Consider the following 17915-nt stretch of genomic DNA (forward strand, 5'->3'; position numbering starts at 1 on the left):
TTCTTTCTCTCTCTCTCTCTCTCTCTCTCTCTCTCTCTCTCTCTCTCTCTCTTTCTTTCTTTCTTTCTTTCTTTCTTTTCCTGTGATCTTTGCTTACCGTACTGTTTGCTTTCACATTGCACTGAATTGTTTTGTGGTTATTTCTTATGAAAAGTAAACTTGGGTGGCTAAAGTGCGGGCACAAAAGCGTGAGCGTGAGCCCCATGTAAAAGACAGGTGTAGTGGTACGTTTCCAACTGCGGCACCAGGGCAGAAAAAGGTAGATTGTGGGAGCTTTCTGACCAGCCATGGCGGCTTGCTCAGAGCAAGGTCTGGTTTTAATAAGGGACCCTGTCTCAAAGATGAGTTCGAGAGCAGTAGAGGAAGACACCTGGTGCCAACACCTGGCATCCACATGTGCATGCATAGGTCAGTACACACACAGATAAATTTTAATTTTTCTGATTTAAATTTAAAAATGGTAAAATCAATATTATACTGGAAGTTCAAAACTAATCAAAAAAACAAAATTGAGCTGGAGAGATGGCTCAGCATATAAGAGGACTCGCTGCTCTTTCAGAGGTCCTGAGTTCAATTCCCAGCAACCACATGGTGCTCACATCCATCTGTAATGGGGTCTGATGCTCTCTTCTGATGTGTCAGTGACAGTGTACTCATCAATTAAAAACATTTATGAGACAATTTAAAATAACCCTATTTATCTCTGAGTTCTTTTTTCTTGAGTTTATATACTCAACAAATACACTTGTTTATTTAGGATTCTAGAGTATTCTAGAGGATGCTTTATTTAAGATTCTAGAGGAAGTGGGTGCTTATTGATCCTGGCTCCATGTCAGAGACATCTGGATGGCTTGTTTAAGAGCACATACATAGAATTGTTTTGGACTGCACCAACCACTGATGTAATAACCATCTGTTGAATGCTTGCTGTGGGCCTGGTCCTGTGGAGGGTGGGAGTGAGCAGGACTAAGTCTGTGCACTGTGATCTGTGAGGTACAAGAAAATATTCCAGTTCTTTTGTATTTACTAAGACTTGCTCTGCAGCCTAGAGTGTATATGACCTATCTGAGAGGAAGTTCCATGGTTTTTCGAGACAGGGTTTCTCTGTATATCCCTGGCTGTCCTGGAACTCACTTTGTAGACCAGGCTGGCCTCGAACTCAGAAATCTGCCTGCCTCTGCCTCCCGAGTGCTGGGATTAAAGGCATGTGCCACCACGCCCGGCTAATTTTGTTTTATTTAACGGAAGTAGCTGGGGTGGTTTTAGCAAGCACTTGCCTTTTTTTCCAGGAAGTTTGGGTTTTTTTGGTGTGCATGACTCTTCCAGCAATCAGGGATGGCCTGGAGGAAGGCCACATCTATTTCTGCTGAGCTTTGGGCAGTATGTGTGGACATTTTGTTCTAAGAGTGCTGATTTACTAGCCAGAGTTCCTGTCACCATGCTGCAGGCCTTGGCTGTTGGCCACTGTCTTCCCTGTGACTCTCTGATGTGTTTGTGGCCTGCAGTAACCAAGAGCCATCCTGGATCCCTCTTGTCAGGAGAGGCTCCCAGACTGAAGGGGATGGATGCTCCAGGGCCTGGCATGCTGTTCTCAGCAGTGTGCTGTGTTAGACACATGCGGCACGGCTAAGAATACTGTCAGTCCTTGCCTCTGTGCCAAGCTCATCTTGCAGTGTTTCATGGGGTTTGTGTTTTATGTAAATTATTTCATGGGCAGATGACTGAGAATGGAGCTAGAAATTACTTTTGCAAGGAATGGAACAAGACAGCCTTGTAGGGCTGGAGGAATGGCTTAGCAGTTGAGAGGGCTTGCTGCTTTTCCTGAGGACACAGGCTCAGTTCCCAGCACCCATACTGGGTGCTCACAACTGCCTGTAACTACAGCTCCAGGGGGCCAGCACCATATCCTGAATCCCTTAGGTTGCCACACACTCTTAGCATACAGAAATAGATGCATGCATATACATATAACATATACACATAAAAATTAAGGACAAAATAACTCCTTTCTTAAATATATAGAGATAGCATGGACCAGTTTGTTTTTTTTTTTTTGGCTCAGTAGGTAAAGTAGATCACCTTCAGACCTGTTAATCCCAAATGGTGGGAGAACTGACTCCTGCCAAGTTGTCCTCTGGTCAACAAATGTGTACTATGACAGGCATGCATATCCCCCCGCACACACACAATAAATAAATGTAATAAACATTTGAATAAAGTTTCCATTGTAATTTTTGGATGAGTGACAGAAAGTGGAACAGTTAAGGTGTGAATTTATTCTTCTTCGATTAAAAATAGACTCAGTGTCATAAGTTGGGTTCAGAGCTTGCGTGGCCACATGAACTGATGCCAGCATCATGCAAAGACTTTACTGCCATGCTCATTTTGTTCTCTTAGCCGCTGACCCCAGGAACTGTACTGTAATGTTTGACACGCCGAAAGACTGGTGTTGGGAGCTGGAGCGGACCAAGGGTAGTGTGAAGTACAAGACAGTGAGTGTGAATGAAGGCTACCGAGTTTCTGACAGGTAAGATCTCTGTGTTGGCTCTCCCCATTAGTTACGTGTGTATGTGTGTGGGTATGTGCATATGTGTCTGGCCAGACACAAGAGGCCCAAAGAAAGCCTCAGATCATATATTAGGGTTCTCCTAAGAAGCATGTCTGAGAGGATGGGGATGTGTGTGTGTGCACGCGTGTACACACACACACACACACACACACACACACACACATGTATGTGCGCACACAGAGAAATGATTTATTAGGTTTCCTTCCAGGGTGTTGGCCGCCTTCCTGCAGCAGCTGCTCAGTCTCCAAGGGTAGCTTCTCCGCAGCCCCAGTCTAGCACTGAAGCTCCGAAGGACTGAGGACTCTTGGAGAGCCGCTGACCTTCAGCCTAGGTTGAAATCTTGAAGAAGTTAGTTCTGATAGCAAGGGAATACCACAGCAACAGGTAGATGATCTTGTCAGCAAAAGTCAGGACAAGAGGGCAAAAAAAGCAATTTTCTTCTTCCTTATCCTTGTCCAGGCTGCTACCAGGATGCCACCCACATTTACCGTGTCTTCCTACTTAAGATGTGATCAAGATCATTCCCCACAGGAGTGCCTAGAGCTTGTGTTTTAGTTGGTTTCAGATACAGTCACGTTGACAGCCATGATGAGTCATCACAGAGCCCATGGGCTGGAGTTAGAGGCATCTGTGAGAGGGCTGTGAGGTGGGTGCTGTGAGGTGCGAGCTGTGATGTGCACTCTGGTCCTTTGGAAGAACAGCACACACAGCTGGGCTTAGTGACACATGCTTTTAATCCCAGCACTCGGGAGGTAAAGACGGGTGGATCTCTGAGTTTGAGGTGAGCCTGGCCTACATAGCAAGTCAGGACAGCCAGGGGTAAGTGCCCTTTGTTCAGAGCTGAGAGGAGGGGAGACAGGGAATCCTGGTAGGTAGAACAGCCAGGTGCCCTTCATCCATCGGGGAGAAGGGCGAGTAGAGGGTGAGGGAAGGGATGGTCGGATGCTTCCTGGGGAGTGTATTCTTTCTGATTGTGAGGACACTGAGGGGTGTTTGAGCAGAGGAGGATGATCTGGCCCACATTTTTAGGGTGACTGCAGGTCTCTTTTTAGAAACTTGAATCTTATCATTGGGAGCAGAGCTTCCTAGCGCTGTGCTGACAGCTTCACAAGGTACTGTAGGTTTAGAGCACTTTTTATATTCCAGTGTCTCAGGTTTCTTCAGTACATCAGTTTTGATTTCAGCCAGCCTGAAACATGAACAGGGTGGGTTAGAAGGGGAAGCTGTAGCACCGTCAGAGCTGGCTGTCCCAGTGCCACAGGCCAACCACTTTGTAATCCACTCCTAGATCTTTACTTCATTGTACTCTGTGGAGATAGAAGAAGGTGTGTGGCCCTGTGGGATGTGTGCTTTACAGAGGGACCCATGAACTAATGCTGACACAGTGTGACGTAGCTCTGTCCTGGGCTACCCTTCCCAGATTACAGCTGTGCCTGAGTGGATTGCCCAGCTTCCATAATGAAGCTGCCCTGAGACAGGCTCTTGCCTCAGAACTGAGCCTGCTGCTAAAGGGACTGTTTTGAAGAGGGAGAATCAATTGCTCATAGTCTCTGGGGACTGCCTGGGATCTGCCCGAGCGAAGTGGGACTGGTGAGCACACCCTCCACCCTGCACCTGGTGTGGTGCTCAGCGCTCATGGACAGAGGCTAATCTGCTAGACGGGCAGTCTGACCAGTTAAGTGGGTTTGTGTGAACAGGTTTGTATAGGATGAAATTAACTAGAACGGTAACACTGTAGAATATTCAGTCTTACTGGATGGGAACGGTATGCAAACCTTTTTAGGACCAGGGGCAGCTTTATGGCATGTGTATTAAGGAAGGTGTTGAGAGCTCCTCTGGTGACAGCACCGTCCAGTCAGTGCTTCCCACAGATATCTCAGTCCCCACAGTGTTTGTCAGGAATGCAGGTGTCACTGAGTCGGTGGGGCCAAGTCTGCTATACCCTCATAGCATGGCATTGCAGAGCAGAGCTTAATCCCTCTGCTTTCCTGGAGAGCTTTGAGCTTCTGATTTGTAATTTTGGGGACAAGCCTGGATTTTGATAATTTTCTAATCCTTCCCTGTGCTTTTAATGGGCATTTTGAATTTAAAAGCTATTGATCTATTGAAATGTTTTTACTTTAGTGACTCTCTAAAGAAAGGTTAGCTTACTGCCCATGTACTCAGGCAAGTATGTAAGAAAATATACTACCTCAGAATTTCAGAAATCAAGGTCCCAGCGCTGTTAGTGACTGGAGGACCTTAGCCATGACCAGTGTTTGACAGACTTGGTATATATCACAGTCTCATGATCTCTCTCCTTTTACAGTTGTCTGAGAGGGGGTGGAGCGATGACTGGGGGGCTATGAGCACTTCATGCTCTTTTAGAGGACCCCAATTTAGTGTCCTACGCCTGTGTCTGGCTGACTAAAAACTGCCTACTACTCCAGCCCCAGGGAATCTGACCGCCTTCTGTGCCACCAGCACCCAAACACACATGGCATATAATTACATAGACTTGCACATACACATAGAACAATAAATTGTTAAAATTATCCTTGAGTACAAATTTTGAAGCATTATAGCAAAAGAATGTATGTCAAACTTCGTTTTATCCATTTGCTGAGGTATAACAATGATGAAGTCAGAGCTAACCTGTCTTCTCTATATATCCACCCACTTGTTTTCCCTTTGCATTGTTTGGAAAAGAATTTCAAAGCTCATTTCATTTATGTTCAGTATATATTACAAAGAACAAAGGACTGGGGTTGTTTTTAATAAACACAGCATGAAAACATCATCCTTTTCAAGTTCACACTACGTCTTTTTGTTTGTTGAGACAGGGTCTTCCTTTGTAGCATGTGCCCTGGAATTTTCTCTGAGGACTAGACTGACCTCATAGAGGTCTACCTCCCTCTGCCTCCCAAGTCCTGGGATTACAGGCCTGTGTTACGCCTGACCACACTGCTTCTTTGATATCTAATTAGTATTTCAAATTCCCCAGGATTTGGTTTGCCTTGGTGGAGGGAAGTTGTTTTGTTTGTGTGTGTGTGTGTGTGTGTGTGTATCTGTGTCTGTGTGTGAGACAGGGTTTCATCCTGTACCCAGGCTGGCTACTTAACTGCTAGGGTTATAGGGGTACACCCCCAATTCTTGACTTGCTTTTATAAGAATTCTTTTTTTTTTTTAATTTATTGTTAATAAAGATTGAGTAGCATTTTTGCCATTTCTTGATGGATTTTTTACGTGTAGACTCTCACACTTTTTCTTTCTCTTGAAGAAATCAAGCTCTTTGTTAATTGTTTCCCACAGTGGAGTTTGGCCACACCCCGGGGGTGCTTCACTCGAGGGCCCACCTTCTGTGTATTGATGAATGGTTCAGTCATTGTGCTCTGATCTCTGACTTAAAGATCCGTCTTCACATGGGGCTGCGGGGTGGGTCGGTGGAGAAGAAGACCACTTTCTGCTCTTGCAGAAGACCGGGTTTGGTTGTCAGCACCCACATGCTTGGCTCACACTCTAGATACTGTAGAGGGTGTCTGTGACTCTACAACCAGGGAATCCAACACCCTCTTCTGGTTTTTGAAGTCACTTGCATGGACGTAGTGCACAGACATACTCTCAGGTACACACTCATACACATAAATTCTTTTTTTTTGTTTTTTTGAAGTTTGTCCTGTCGAGGACTCTGACAGATTGAAATCAAGCATGAGTGTATATGCAAACACCGACTGATTACTTTCCATTACAGCAAAGCCGCACAGGTGCCTTAGGTCTCAGGAGGCTTTAGTTATGATGAGGAGCCAGTGTGTCTGTGTAGTTTTGGTTCCTGCAACTTTGAAAAATTAGCTTTCTCATGTTCTTCTGTTTAGCAGGCATATTCTTTCAAAGATGATGTTTCTCCTGTAGATAACAATATCACAGTGTATAATTAAATTTTCAAACCTTGTTTTTAATGTTGGTTCTTAAGTGCTTTAACCTCCCTTGTAGCCCACCAACCAGAGGGAGTGGAAAAGAAAAGATACAGGTGGGGGTGGACCTCTTTAGAAAGTTTCTTTGGAGCAACTCCCATCTGTGTTGTCTGGAAATCGGCAGTTCACCCGTTAGCAGGCAGCGGCAGCTCTATCCACTCACAAACACTTCAAACACTACACCAGCAGTTCAGTTCGGTAGAGTCAGGTTAGCAACAGTGGTGACGAGACCTAGCAGAGACAGCCAAGCCTCAGCCAGTCAGCAGGAGGTACCCAGAGGGATGCCAGGAGTTCTCCGCTGTGCCTCTCTCTCTCAGGGAAATGAAAATCAGTGAAGACTTGAGACCCACAAGCGTTGTACAGCTAGCTGTACCAGCTGGTCAAGTTCTGTCTCCATTGCTCTGTTGAGTCCATTTATATCCTCCGAGCATCAGGTATCCTCTACATGACTTGTCTCAGCACAGGTATTGTCTCAGCATGCACATCCAATCAGCCCGAGTCCTCAGAGTCCCCACAAACTGAGCTCAATTATGCAATGTAAGGTGGACCAATACATGTGTGTTGTTAGCAGAGAATCCATCACATGTCCTTTCACGTGTTTGCTTTAGCAGAACATTCTCTCTTCTGTGTCTGCTCCAGTGAAATGTTCCTTAATGTGTTTCCCCCAGCAAACACCATCCAAACGACTTTCCAAAGAACCTATAAGTTTCCACTTGAACAGTGTAACTCAGAAAGAGCCTCAGTCAGGGGCTGGTGAGATGGCTCAGTGGGTAAGAGCACCCGACTGTCTTCCAAACGTCCGGAGTTCAAATCCCAGCAACCACATGGTGGCTTACAACCATCCGTAACAAGATCTGATGCCCTCTTCTGGAGTGTCTGAAGACAGCTACAGTGTACTTACATATAATAAATAAATAAATCTTTAAAAAAAAAAAAAAAAAGAGCCTCAGTCAGTGTGGTGTCTTAGTTTCCCTTTCTCTTTATCTGGAAATTGAAATGGTCACACTACAATCTTGACAGTGATGTTGGATTAAACGAGTTGTTCGTGTGATGGATTGGGGAAGTCTGCCCCAGAGGAACACTCACAAATGTCAGTTGTTGGCAGAAGTAGGCTAGGAGTGGCTCTTTCTCCTGTTGTTGTTGTGTTTTTGTGTTGTTTTGAGATAGGATTTTTCTATGTAACCCTGTCTGTCTTGGAAATCACTTTATAGACCAGGTTGGCCTTGAATTCACAGAGAGAGTCTCCTAAGAGCTGGGATTAAAGGCATGCCGGCATGCCTGTCTCAGAGTATGTGATAAAATGGAAAGCAGTCGTGGTTACCAATTCCACATCCGATTAGTGTAATTAGAAGCAACACAGGTGTTTGTGTTGTTACTCCTTGCTGAGATTTTGGACTTTATATATTTTTAGATAACACATTTTCTAGTCTCCCTCCTTTTTTAGTGCTAAAGGTCAAATCTAGAATCTTGTAGGAGCTAGGGGCTCTGCTGCAGAGCCATACCCTCTCCCCCATCTTCCTCATTTGTAGAAGAGGACACTGACCTAGAAGGGCAGAGGCAAGGCTGTGCAGATCATAGGCAGAGCCAGGGCTGGAATCCAGATTCCTAGCCTGTCTGATCACAGTGTTTGCTCGTCAGTAGCCCAGGGATAGCAGTTCACCTGAGCTGGGTCTCAAGGGAAGTGTCATCCTTTGTGTAACACTTGGTTTTTTCCTTTGTGAGTGTTTACAGATTTTCTGAAGTAAGTGCCTGTCTAAAAGCTGATGCTATCTCTTGCTTCTAGGTTGCCAGCATACTTCGTTGTCCCCACTCCCCTTCCAGAAGACGATGTGAAGCGTTTTCAGGGCCATGGTATACCAGTAAGTATGTCCCCAGCAGAGGGGACACAGGGCTCTCAGCCCATCCTAACATTGGTCCTTAGGGCCCTTGGCTTAGTGCTTCAGAGTTTGTCTGCAGTGTAAGAGGAATCCAGAGTACCACAGGGACTCCCTAAGCTGCCTCCTAAACCTGAGGCTCCCTGGAGCAAGTCTGAAGCCATCTCAAATGCTCTTGAACTTTTAGCAGACACACTGAGACACTTTGGGAGGAGAATAGGCCCACCTGCTTTAACATTAATCATTTTGCGCCTGAGCTGACACTACTCCAAGTGGAATTTAAGATTACTTTTGGCCAGCTCTGTTAATCTTGATCTAGGCATTGCCAAGGCTTCTCTTACAAGACAGCATGAAGCACAGAATAGGAGGGGATGGGGGCTGTCTTTAATGTCACTGACCTAATAAAGCACGACTAGATGGTACCCGACTTTTAATTGTTGATGGAGTTCCCAAGCCTGTGGGAATTTACTCAGGAGTCAGAATCATAAGCACGTGCTGTGTAGAGCACAAGGCTGCTCTGCCAGAAGAGTCTGGAATGTGAGCTGAGATGGTGAACCACCATCACATTCCCAGAGCCCACGGAGGGCAGGCTGGGCAGGGAGTGAATATCCCTCTGCCTGGCCCAGAAGGGCAGTGCTTCAGCACCAGCCTGTAGCACTGCTGACTGGATATTGCTAGATGGCTGGACTTTCTTAGAGGAAGCCAAGACGCAGATTGCTATGTGGCTTTTCCTGATCTTCAACTAGATGTGCTTAAATCGGATGATTTGAAAAAAGGTCTTGGGGTGTAGCTGGATCACATTCCACCAGTTTTCAGCCCTGATTGACAGCTGAGGTTTCCATACTTATCTTTACATTATTGAAAATTCCCGTAGTTGTGAAAGAGTTTTGTTTATGTGGGTTGTATCATTTTAGAAATTCCAGTTAAAACTGGGTGTGATAGCACATGCCTGTAATCCCAGCCCTGGCTGAGCCAGGAGGATTGCTGTGATTTTGAAGTCATCATGCATTCCCTAAGTTTTAGACCAGTGAAGACTACAGAGTGAGACCCTGTTATTTTCTTTTTTCAAATTGAATTTTAATGAAAAAATGTAAGAAGCATTTTGTCGTTAAGTAACATACTTTTATGGAAAATAACTACCTAAAACAATCAAGTGGGATAGCACTACTTTGGATTTTGGAAATAGAAGATAGCTGGATTCTTTTACTCAGTCCGTTGTGGTATGCAGAGGACCAGTTAAAGAACACAGAGATACTCCAGCTTCAGGCATGTGTATTTGGAAAGGAAGACATAGGTAGGCTGGACTGAGAGTTTTGTCATTTGACAGTGCACCAGACATGCTCCATAACAGTTTAACAAAGGTGACCAGAGTAAGGAGTTGGAAAACACAAGGAACTGTTCCTTTTCTGTTATTAAAATCCACCAGTCTGTCTTATACTTTGAATGGAATTTAAAGGATACATTTTGTCCTGTTACACATTTGGAAATACTGGTTCACGGTTAGACCCTTCAGTAGTAGTCTTTTACCAGAAGAGTCCATATAGGAAGCTGTTCATAATGTTACATTCTAGCTTTTCACATTTCTAAGTTTTTGCTTTAAAGCTTAATTTTGCCCCATTGACAACATTTTATAAATTGCTTTCTATGAAGTGATAAATTTAGTTTATTCACTTTGTAAATTTGTTTAGAAATTTAACTTTTTCAGGACTTTGTACGTGAACACTGTATTTACATCACTTTACTCTGCCCTCTCTCAACTCTGCCTTAATTATTACATCGTATAGTAACTGTATGAGATATAACTGTTCCATGCGTATGCATATACATACACACACTTATACATAGCTATGTAGTATGCATGCACACACACAGTGTACTGAGTCCATTTGGTGTCGCTGATATGAACCCGTATTGATGGCTGACCCTTTAGAATTCGATAACCATCCTTGGAGAGGTTGGTTTTCCCTCTCAGCCTCCATTGATTGCATAGAACTCTTCATCTAGGCTTGTGGGCGTGTGAAATCTACCCCATCCACATTGGCATGTCAGCGGGTACTCTCATTGTGTGGGTCGTTCTTAGGCAGCTAACCATATTATTGAGGTTTCATGGGTACAGCTTCCTGGTCCTGTCTTGAAGACACTATTCCCCAGCAAGTGTCCTGATCCCCTAGTTCTTAAATTTCTCTACTGTTGTAAATGTGTCAGTTAGGGTTGGGCACCCCAGTCACTTGCTGTCTGCATTTGTCCAGCTCTGGATCTCGATAATAGTCACCATCTTCTGTAAAAAGAGGCTTCTTTGATGAAGGGTGAGAGCTACACTTACCCATGGGCACATACACAGATAAGTACTTAGAATACAAGCCCAGTTGTATTCTAAGATAACTTAGATAGCAGTTGGTTACCCCAAGGTAAAGTGCCAGTTGCTTCATTGGCACTATCTTCTGGGCTGGCTGTTACTGTGGTCTGTAGGCATCACAGCTGAGCTGGTGACTGCTTTTCTCCCATGGCAGCTTCCAGTAGCCTTTCCTATTTCTTCCCTAGCTCCTTCCAATACTAAAAGAGCTAGTCCTCCAAAATCTAAACATGCACAATTTTTGTCAAAGGCACTCCCAACTCACTGGAACAGACATTTTATGATAATGATCAAGATTGTAAATTTGTTCATTTAAAAAGTCTTATTAGTGGGGATCGAGGACACGAATGGCACAGTGCTCTGTGGAGGTCCGAGGAAAGCTCTGTGGAGCTTGTTTGCTCCGTCCACAGTTGGTCATGACCTGGGGACTGAGCTCTGGTCATTAGACTTGTCCAGTACGAGTACTTTATCCACTGAGTCAGCACTTGGGCCCTAAACTTGGTCATTTTTTTTAAAAAGATTTATTTATTATATGTAAGTACACTGTAGCTGTCTTCAGACACACCAGAAGAGGGCATCTGATCTCATTATAGATGGTTGTGAGCCACCATGTGGTTGCTGGGATTTGAACTCAGGACCTCTGGAAGAGCAGTCAGTGCTCTTAACTGCTGAGCCATCTCTCCAGCCCCAAACTTGGTCATTTTTAACCTTCTTTTGAAGGGCATTCTCAAGCGACTTAGACGGTTTTCCTAGCAATACTAACTTATTAATAAGCTGTGCAGTGGGCAATTGTGGCCTTGACTGGTGCTGAGCCATAAGTAGGTTCACCATGCACTGCTTCTGTGCCTCCAATGCACATCAGCACAGTGGAAATGTTGTCTCAGAACAGTGTGCAGTACCCTTGGAAAAGTACACTTGCTTGAGAGGAATGAAAATGAGCATCTTCACCTTCGTGGAGAAATATAGAAAAGAGGGTGTGGTATGCTCTATGGGAAGAAACAGAAAAGGAGAGCTATCCACACATGTGGGAATAAGGCTCCTCCTTCATCGCTATACATGGGAAATCTAGATACAGCTTGTCCTCTCCAGGCCTTGGGGCTGAGACATAGAAAACTTTCTCCTAAGAAGTGGGGGAAGAGCCAGACACATTTGTTAGGAGCTTTAGGAAGGTGGTGTTTGCTGTTTTAACATCCTTAGTGGGGTTCGCGTGGAGAGCAGTAATATACCACGCAGGACGGACTGGGGAGTGACGCAGCAGTCAGTCTCCTCCCCTCCCTTCTCTGCCTCACTCACCCTCTTTCCCTTTATTTGGTGCTGGCCTCCCATCCAGAGCATCAGGCTGCAGCTATGGCTATTAATCCTCTTCTGACTTGTGCATTGATCACCAGTATGGTGTCAGGTCAGTCTTATCCTTGCCATTTTTGCTAGATTTACTCTTTGAAATAAAGACTAGCAATTAGTTATCCCTTTGTGCCTCACATGAGATGAGACAATTATGATTATAAAGGTTATTACATATGTCCCAACTGAAAAATAAGAAAGATCCCCCCTCCACTTTTTGCCCCAAATAAGAACTTAAAATGATTAGAGACGTTTCATTTTTTGGGTACTGTCATCCAGTAATGACTAGGAGTGTCCTTCATCTACATCCAAGTAAGTTATACCAGCTAGTGGGCATGGCTACTTAAGTATTCAAGAAACTACTCTGTCCTTTTGGCAGCAGACATAGAAGCCTGCGGTAGTTTCTGCGTGTTGTTTTCTGTCACAGTGGAGGAGGGAGAGAGAAGCAAAGGGCCCCTCAGTTTTTCCAGTGTCTAAATACCTGAATGACTTACAAGTTGAGGTTGGCCCTAGAAGGGGAGCTGCTTTTGGGGGGACAGATGCTAAAGCCGTCCTCAACACTCGCTCCCTAGGTGACATCACTTCCCATGTCAGTAGCAGCAGTCCACTCTCCTGAACACATGATCCCTCATTCAGAGACCTCCTGGGTGCTGCATAGTGATGTATTAGTGTCACTAGGCACCAGTGTACCCAGTGTCAATTCTAGCATCTTCCCCTTGCGCCCCAAGACAGTTCTTTCTGATTCTCTGAGTCCTGGATGGCTGTGCCGTTCTCTAACTCCTGTCCAGGCAGCTGCTCCCTTATCTAAGGTATGGCTTGTTCATGGCAGGTGATGCTGAATGGGGCCTAATAAGAGGGGAAACTGGCATTTCGTTCATTCATTCATTCATTCATTCATTCATTCATTGTTTCATTCATTGTGTAATGTGTGTACAGGTCAGAAGACTTTATACACTCAGTTCTCTTCTTCCATCATGTAGGTTTCCAGGAATTGAACTCAGGTTGTCAGTCTTAGCTGCAAGCATCCTGCTGAGCCAGCTTTCTGACCATGCCCCTGCATTTTTTTTCTCCCCAACATTACTTGAGCCAAGGTAGATGATGTGGTTGGCAGAGCAAGGCCTAGACAGTTAACCACTGCAGCCCTGTGGCAGGACACAGTTAGCCACTGCAGCCCTGTGGCAGGACACAGTTAGCCACTGCAGCCCTGTGGCAGGACACAGAAGCTGTGCTGTGCGCCTGGCCAAGGCTCCACAGCACACTACATTTCCATATATCAAAGGCAGTGCCCTGAAAACCCACGCAGACACCCCGGCCTGTCCTGAGTCACTCGTCCTCCCTCCCTTTGTTGTTCCTCTGTGTCCATTGATCCCAGTGGCCCCTGTGTTGTGTCTTGGCTGTCAAAGAGCTGAGGTAGAATGGATTTTGGTCATCTTTATGCTGTCTCACAACCTCATCAGCGCCTTCTTTCTGTGAGTTTCAGATTCTCTGTCAAGTAGCTCACCTTCTTCCCAAAGCCCTCTCTGCTGGGAACAGCGCTGCCCATTTGCCATGAGGTAGGGCGCAGCCTGCAGTTAGCGGGGAGCCACTGTTTGTTACGAGTAGAGAAAGTTCTTTGGTCTGTCTGAACTTGAGCTCCTCACTGTGAATGGGGCTAATCACCGAGCTTACCACCTGGCGTGGCTGTGAGACCTTAGGGAGTTAATTCATGTAGAACGCCTGGCATGTAAGCTGCACTACCATGGTAGCTACTGTCCGTCCCACTGGTAGCAAGGTAACCATTACGTCACCGGCGCTAAGGCCAAGCACAGGTGCATGCTAGATTGTGAGCAAGTGAGTCTCACTGCCTAGTCCTGTTTTCTTTAATTTCTAAGAGTAAATGTTTTTTATCATATCTAGCCAGTTTGTTTAGCGGTTATAAATGTCCCTGTTTGACCATAAATGCTAAACTCACCTGCCTCCTGTTGGGTTTTGAATAGTTCATCCAGTAAACATTTTTCCTTTCCTTTCTGTAGATCTGGTGTTGGTCCTGTCACAATGGAAGTGCCCTTTTGAAGATGTCAGCACTGCCCAAAGAACAGGATGACGGTGCTTTGCAAATTCAGAAGAGCTTCTTGGATGGGTCAGTATTTATTGTACGTTTTGTTCTGGTTCCGTTTAGCTCCTGTTCTGTAGGAAGTATGTGGTGTGGTTTTCACTGGTGTGCCCATTCTGCTTACCTGGTGTCATGCTTTGTGTTGGAGGAATCGGAGTGTAACATTCACTTTAATTCTCTTGCAGGGAGAGTGTGGAAGTGTGAGGCAGGGGTGGAGGAGTGGCATGGTGTTGTAATGTTAACAGCCGACATGGCTCGGGCACCCCATGGTATTGTTGTATTATGTAGAGTATATGTTTCAAAATTATCTTTCAAGTTTTATTCATTTCTTTCTTCTTTAGTATAGAATAGAGTTTATTCAGGGCATGTGTGTGGGTGTTTTGCCTGTGTATGTGTGTACACCACTTGTGCCTGTTCCCTGGGGCTGGAATTACAGATGATTGTGAGCTGCCAAGGGCCAGACCCAGGTGCTCCAACAGAGTAGCCAGTTCTCTTACGTACCGAGCCACCTCTCTAGCCCCTCCAAAACAAATAGGATAAAGTCAGAGTACAGAACGTAAAACCACAAAAGGAGAAGGTTGTGTAACTAGATTGCTTTGACCTAAGCTGACCTCCACTTCCACGTGTGCTGGCTCACATGAGTGAGGATGAAATGAGCAGGTGGCTGCAGGGCGCGTCACCCAGACTGTGGCGCATGGCCAGCAAGCTCTCCAAGTTCACATACGCACTTCTAACCTCATGTTCCTTTTTGACACCTAGAATTTACAAGACTATCCACAGGCCACCCTACGAGATGGTTAAAACTGAAGACTTATCAAGCAACTTCCTGTCCCTGCAGGAGATCCAGAGTGCGTACTGTAAATTTAAGCAGCTGTTTCTGATAGGTGAGCGAACACTGAGCGAAATCTCTGTCAGATGGGTCTGGTGGTGAGCAGGGGCTCTGACAAGCAGGGTCAGGCTGGAGGCGGAGGTCCAGGGTCCCAGCCACACACACACTGTGATGCTGCTTTCATCCTCCCCAGGGTTTCACTGTGGTCGACTTCCTCCCCCTCCTTTCCCTGTCATGCCAGCTCCCCTGTGGAGCATCCTAGCAGGTTTTGAACCATGGAGTGCCTGGAGCCACTGGTCTTCCTAATTATTTATATTGTGAATGATTTGTTGGTTTTCCTGACCAACTTTTCCCCCCACATTGGGAATGCTTTAATTTGTTTTAACCCTCCTTTGGCTTGTACAGTTTCTTAAAGTGGAAAACAGTGTGGTTAATAAGAAATGTAAAAATATTCGAACCACTCCTAGCTATTCTAGAACTGGCTCTGTAGACCAGGCTAGCCTTGAACTCAGAGATCTCCCTGCCTCTTGAGCGCTGGGAGTAAAGGCGTGCACCCCCACTTGGCTCAGCTCTTCTCATTCTTAAACCACATGAGACACCTTTTCCTAACTGACTCCTTGGCACAGTCTTTACTATTTTAGAGTTTGTTCAGTGGATATTGAAGTGTCATTGTGTAGACTAACTGTAGGCATCCTGATAGCAATGACTGACCCAGAAAGCTGTTTTTACTTAAGGCAACTGGCATTGTAAACCTCTAATGAAAGCATGGGGATACACATGGTAACTGGGTTAATTTTACTATATGACCCAGGACTGGAAGTCTACAGTTGTGTTTTATTTCATTTACTTGGGATCCTGCAGGTGTGGCCATGGGCAGTAACCTAAAGTCTCATGTTTTTTGGTTTTTGTTTTTTTTTTCTTTTTTCCTTTTTCAGATAACAGTTCGGAATTTTGGGACACAGACATAAAATGGTTTTCTCTCTTAGAAAGCAGCAGCTGGCTCGATATAATCAGGTATTTCTTTTTTCTTTTTTGGTTTTTTCGAGACAGGGTTTCTCTGTATAGCCCTGGCTGTCCTGGAGCTCACTTTGTAGACCAGGCTGGCCTTAAACTCAGAAATCCGCTTGCCTCTGTCTCCTGAGTGCTGGGATTAAAGGTGTGCACCACCACGCCCGGCCATAATCAGGTATTTCAACCCATTGCTTTGCACATGAATTGTACAGGCGTCTAATTCTGAGTTGTAGAGGAGTTGACCGATACCTGGTATGTCACAGTTATTCTGAGATCAAATGCTATGACAGAAGAGAAACCATTGGACTGAGTACGGGTTCTCCAATGGAGGAATTAGAGAAAGGACTGAAGGAGCTGAAGGGATTTGCAGCCCCATAGGAGGAACAACAATATGAACCAACCAGTACCCCCAGAGGTCCCAGGGACTAAACCACCAACCATGGACTCATGGCTCCAGCCATATATGTAGCAGAGGATGACCTAGTCGCTCATAAATGGGAGGAGAGGCCCTTGGTCCTGTGAAGATTCTATGCTCCACTGTAGGGGAATACCAGGACAGGGAAGCAGGAGTGGGTAGGTGGGTGAAGGGAACACCATCATAAAATCAGGAGGAGGGGGGATAACATAAGGGAGGTTTTCAGAGGGAAAACCAGGAAAGGGGGTAACATTTGAAATGTAAATAGAGAAAATATCTAATAAAGAATTAATTAGCTGGGAGGTGGGAGCATATGTTTTTTATCCCAGTTCTCGAGAGACTCTGAGTTTGAGGACAGCCCAGTCTACAGATAATCCTAAGATAGCCAGGGCTACACAGAAAAACCTTGTCTTAAACAAACCAAAAGAAACCCAGCACTTTGAGGTAGTGATGGGTAGTCAGAAGATAGCTACATGAGACCTTTTCACACAGATTTTAAGAACAGAAGAAGAAAAAGGTAGAGGGAGGGGGTGGCTCTGAATAATAACAGACAAGAGAGTTAGGGGAACAAAATAAGGTACATTTTCTCAAACTGAATCTAGATATCATTTTTTTTACCCTCTCACTGACCCCTTCCCATGAGCATGGAAGAGTGATTATGGCATGAAGGAGACCAGGAAAGATGGGAGGGGGATAGCATGGAGGATGAATATGGCCAAGAATTTCCATTATTTGGTATGCTAACTAAAAATTCCAGTGCAAAAGAAAATGTAACTGGGAGCATCTTTACATTGATTTTATGACTCCCTTAGGAAAACTTGCAGTTCTTTGTGGGTTTCATAAATATTTAATTGACAAAGTTTGTACACTGAAGTTACATGTTTGTTGGTGGTGCTAGGGATGGAACCTAGTTCCACATGTGAGCACATGTCTGGACTACACCCCAGCGAGGAGCACGGTATGGTAACCTGGTCACAAGGCTCTATGTGATGGTACCACAGCCACAGCTCAGCGCTTCCTTGCATCTGTGCTGTACCCTGATCTCCCCATTTCTAACCACTGCCTGTCTGTTGGGAACCACCATTCTACTCTGGCAGATCAGACTTAGATGTGTGTAGGCTCTCGGTGTGGAATTATGCAGCATTTGCCTTTCTGCACCTGTCTTTCATTCAAGTTCTTCCCATATTGCTGCAGTGATAGAGTGTCCTTTTCTATGGCAGAATAATATTCCAGCACACACACGCGTGCACACACACGCGTGCACACACACGCGCGCGTGCACACACACGCGCGCGTGCACACACACACAAGGTTGTTCTGTTGTCAGTGAACTCATAGATTGCTTCCATGTTTTAACGTGCGTGAGAATGTTACAGTGCATATAGGAGTGTGGATATCTGGGGGCTGGTGAGATGGCTCAGTGGGGAAGAGCACCCAACTGCTCTTCCAAAGGTGCAGAGTTCAAATCCCAGCAACCACAT

At 45.3% G+C, this 17915-nt stretch overlaps 1 protein-coding gene across 3 annotated transcripts in view; it reads left to right on the top strand.

The window, feature by feature from the left end:
- The window catches only part of Mtmr12 (myotubularin related protein 12), a 63684-nt gene that overhangs the window by 33929 nt on the left and 11840 nt on the right, over positions 1–17915 (top strand). For all 3 annotated transcript variants that reach the window (XM_029543986.1, XM_021208362.1, XM_029543985.1), the window contains exons 7-11: positions 2398–2527; positions 8303–8378; positions 14100–14206; positions 14939–15063; positions 15944–16022. In XM_029543986.1, the coding sequence (XP_029399846.1) occupies positions 2424–2527; positions 8303–8378; positions 14100–14206; positions 14939–15063; positions 15944–16022 (491 nt within the window). In that variant the 5' untranslated portion in view covers positions 2398–2423. The remainder of the gene's footprint in view (positions 1–2397; positions 2528–8302; positions 8379–14099; positions 14207–14938; positions 15064–15943; positions 16023–17915) is intronic.

Source organism: Mus pahari, chromosome 11, assembly GCF_900095145.1.
Source record: "Mus pahari chromosome 11, PAHARI_EIJ_v1.1, whole genome shotgun sequence".
Taxonomy (NCBI): Eukaryota; Metazoa; Chordata; class Mammalia; order Rodentia; family Muridae; genus Mus; species Mus pahari.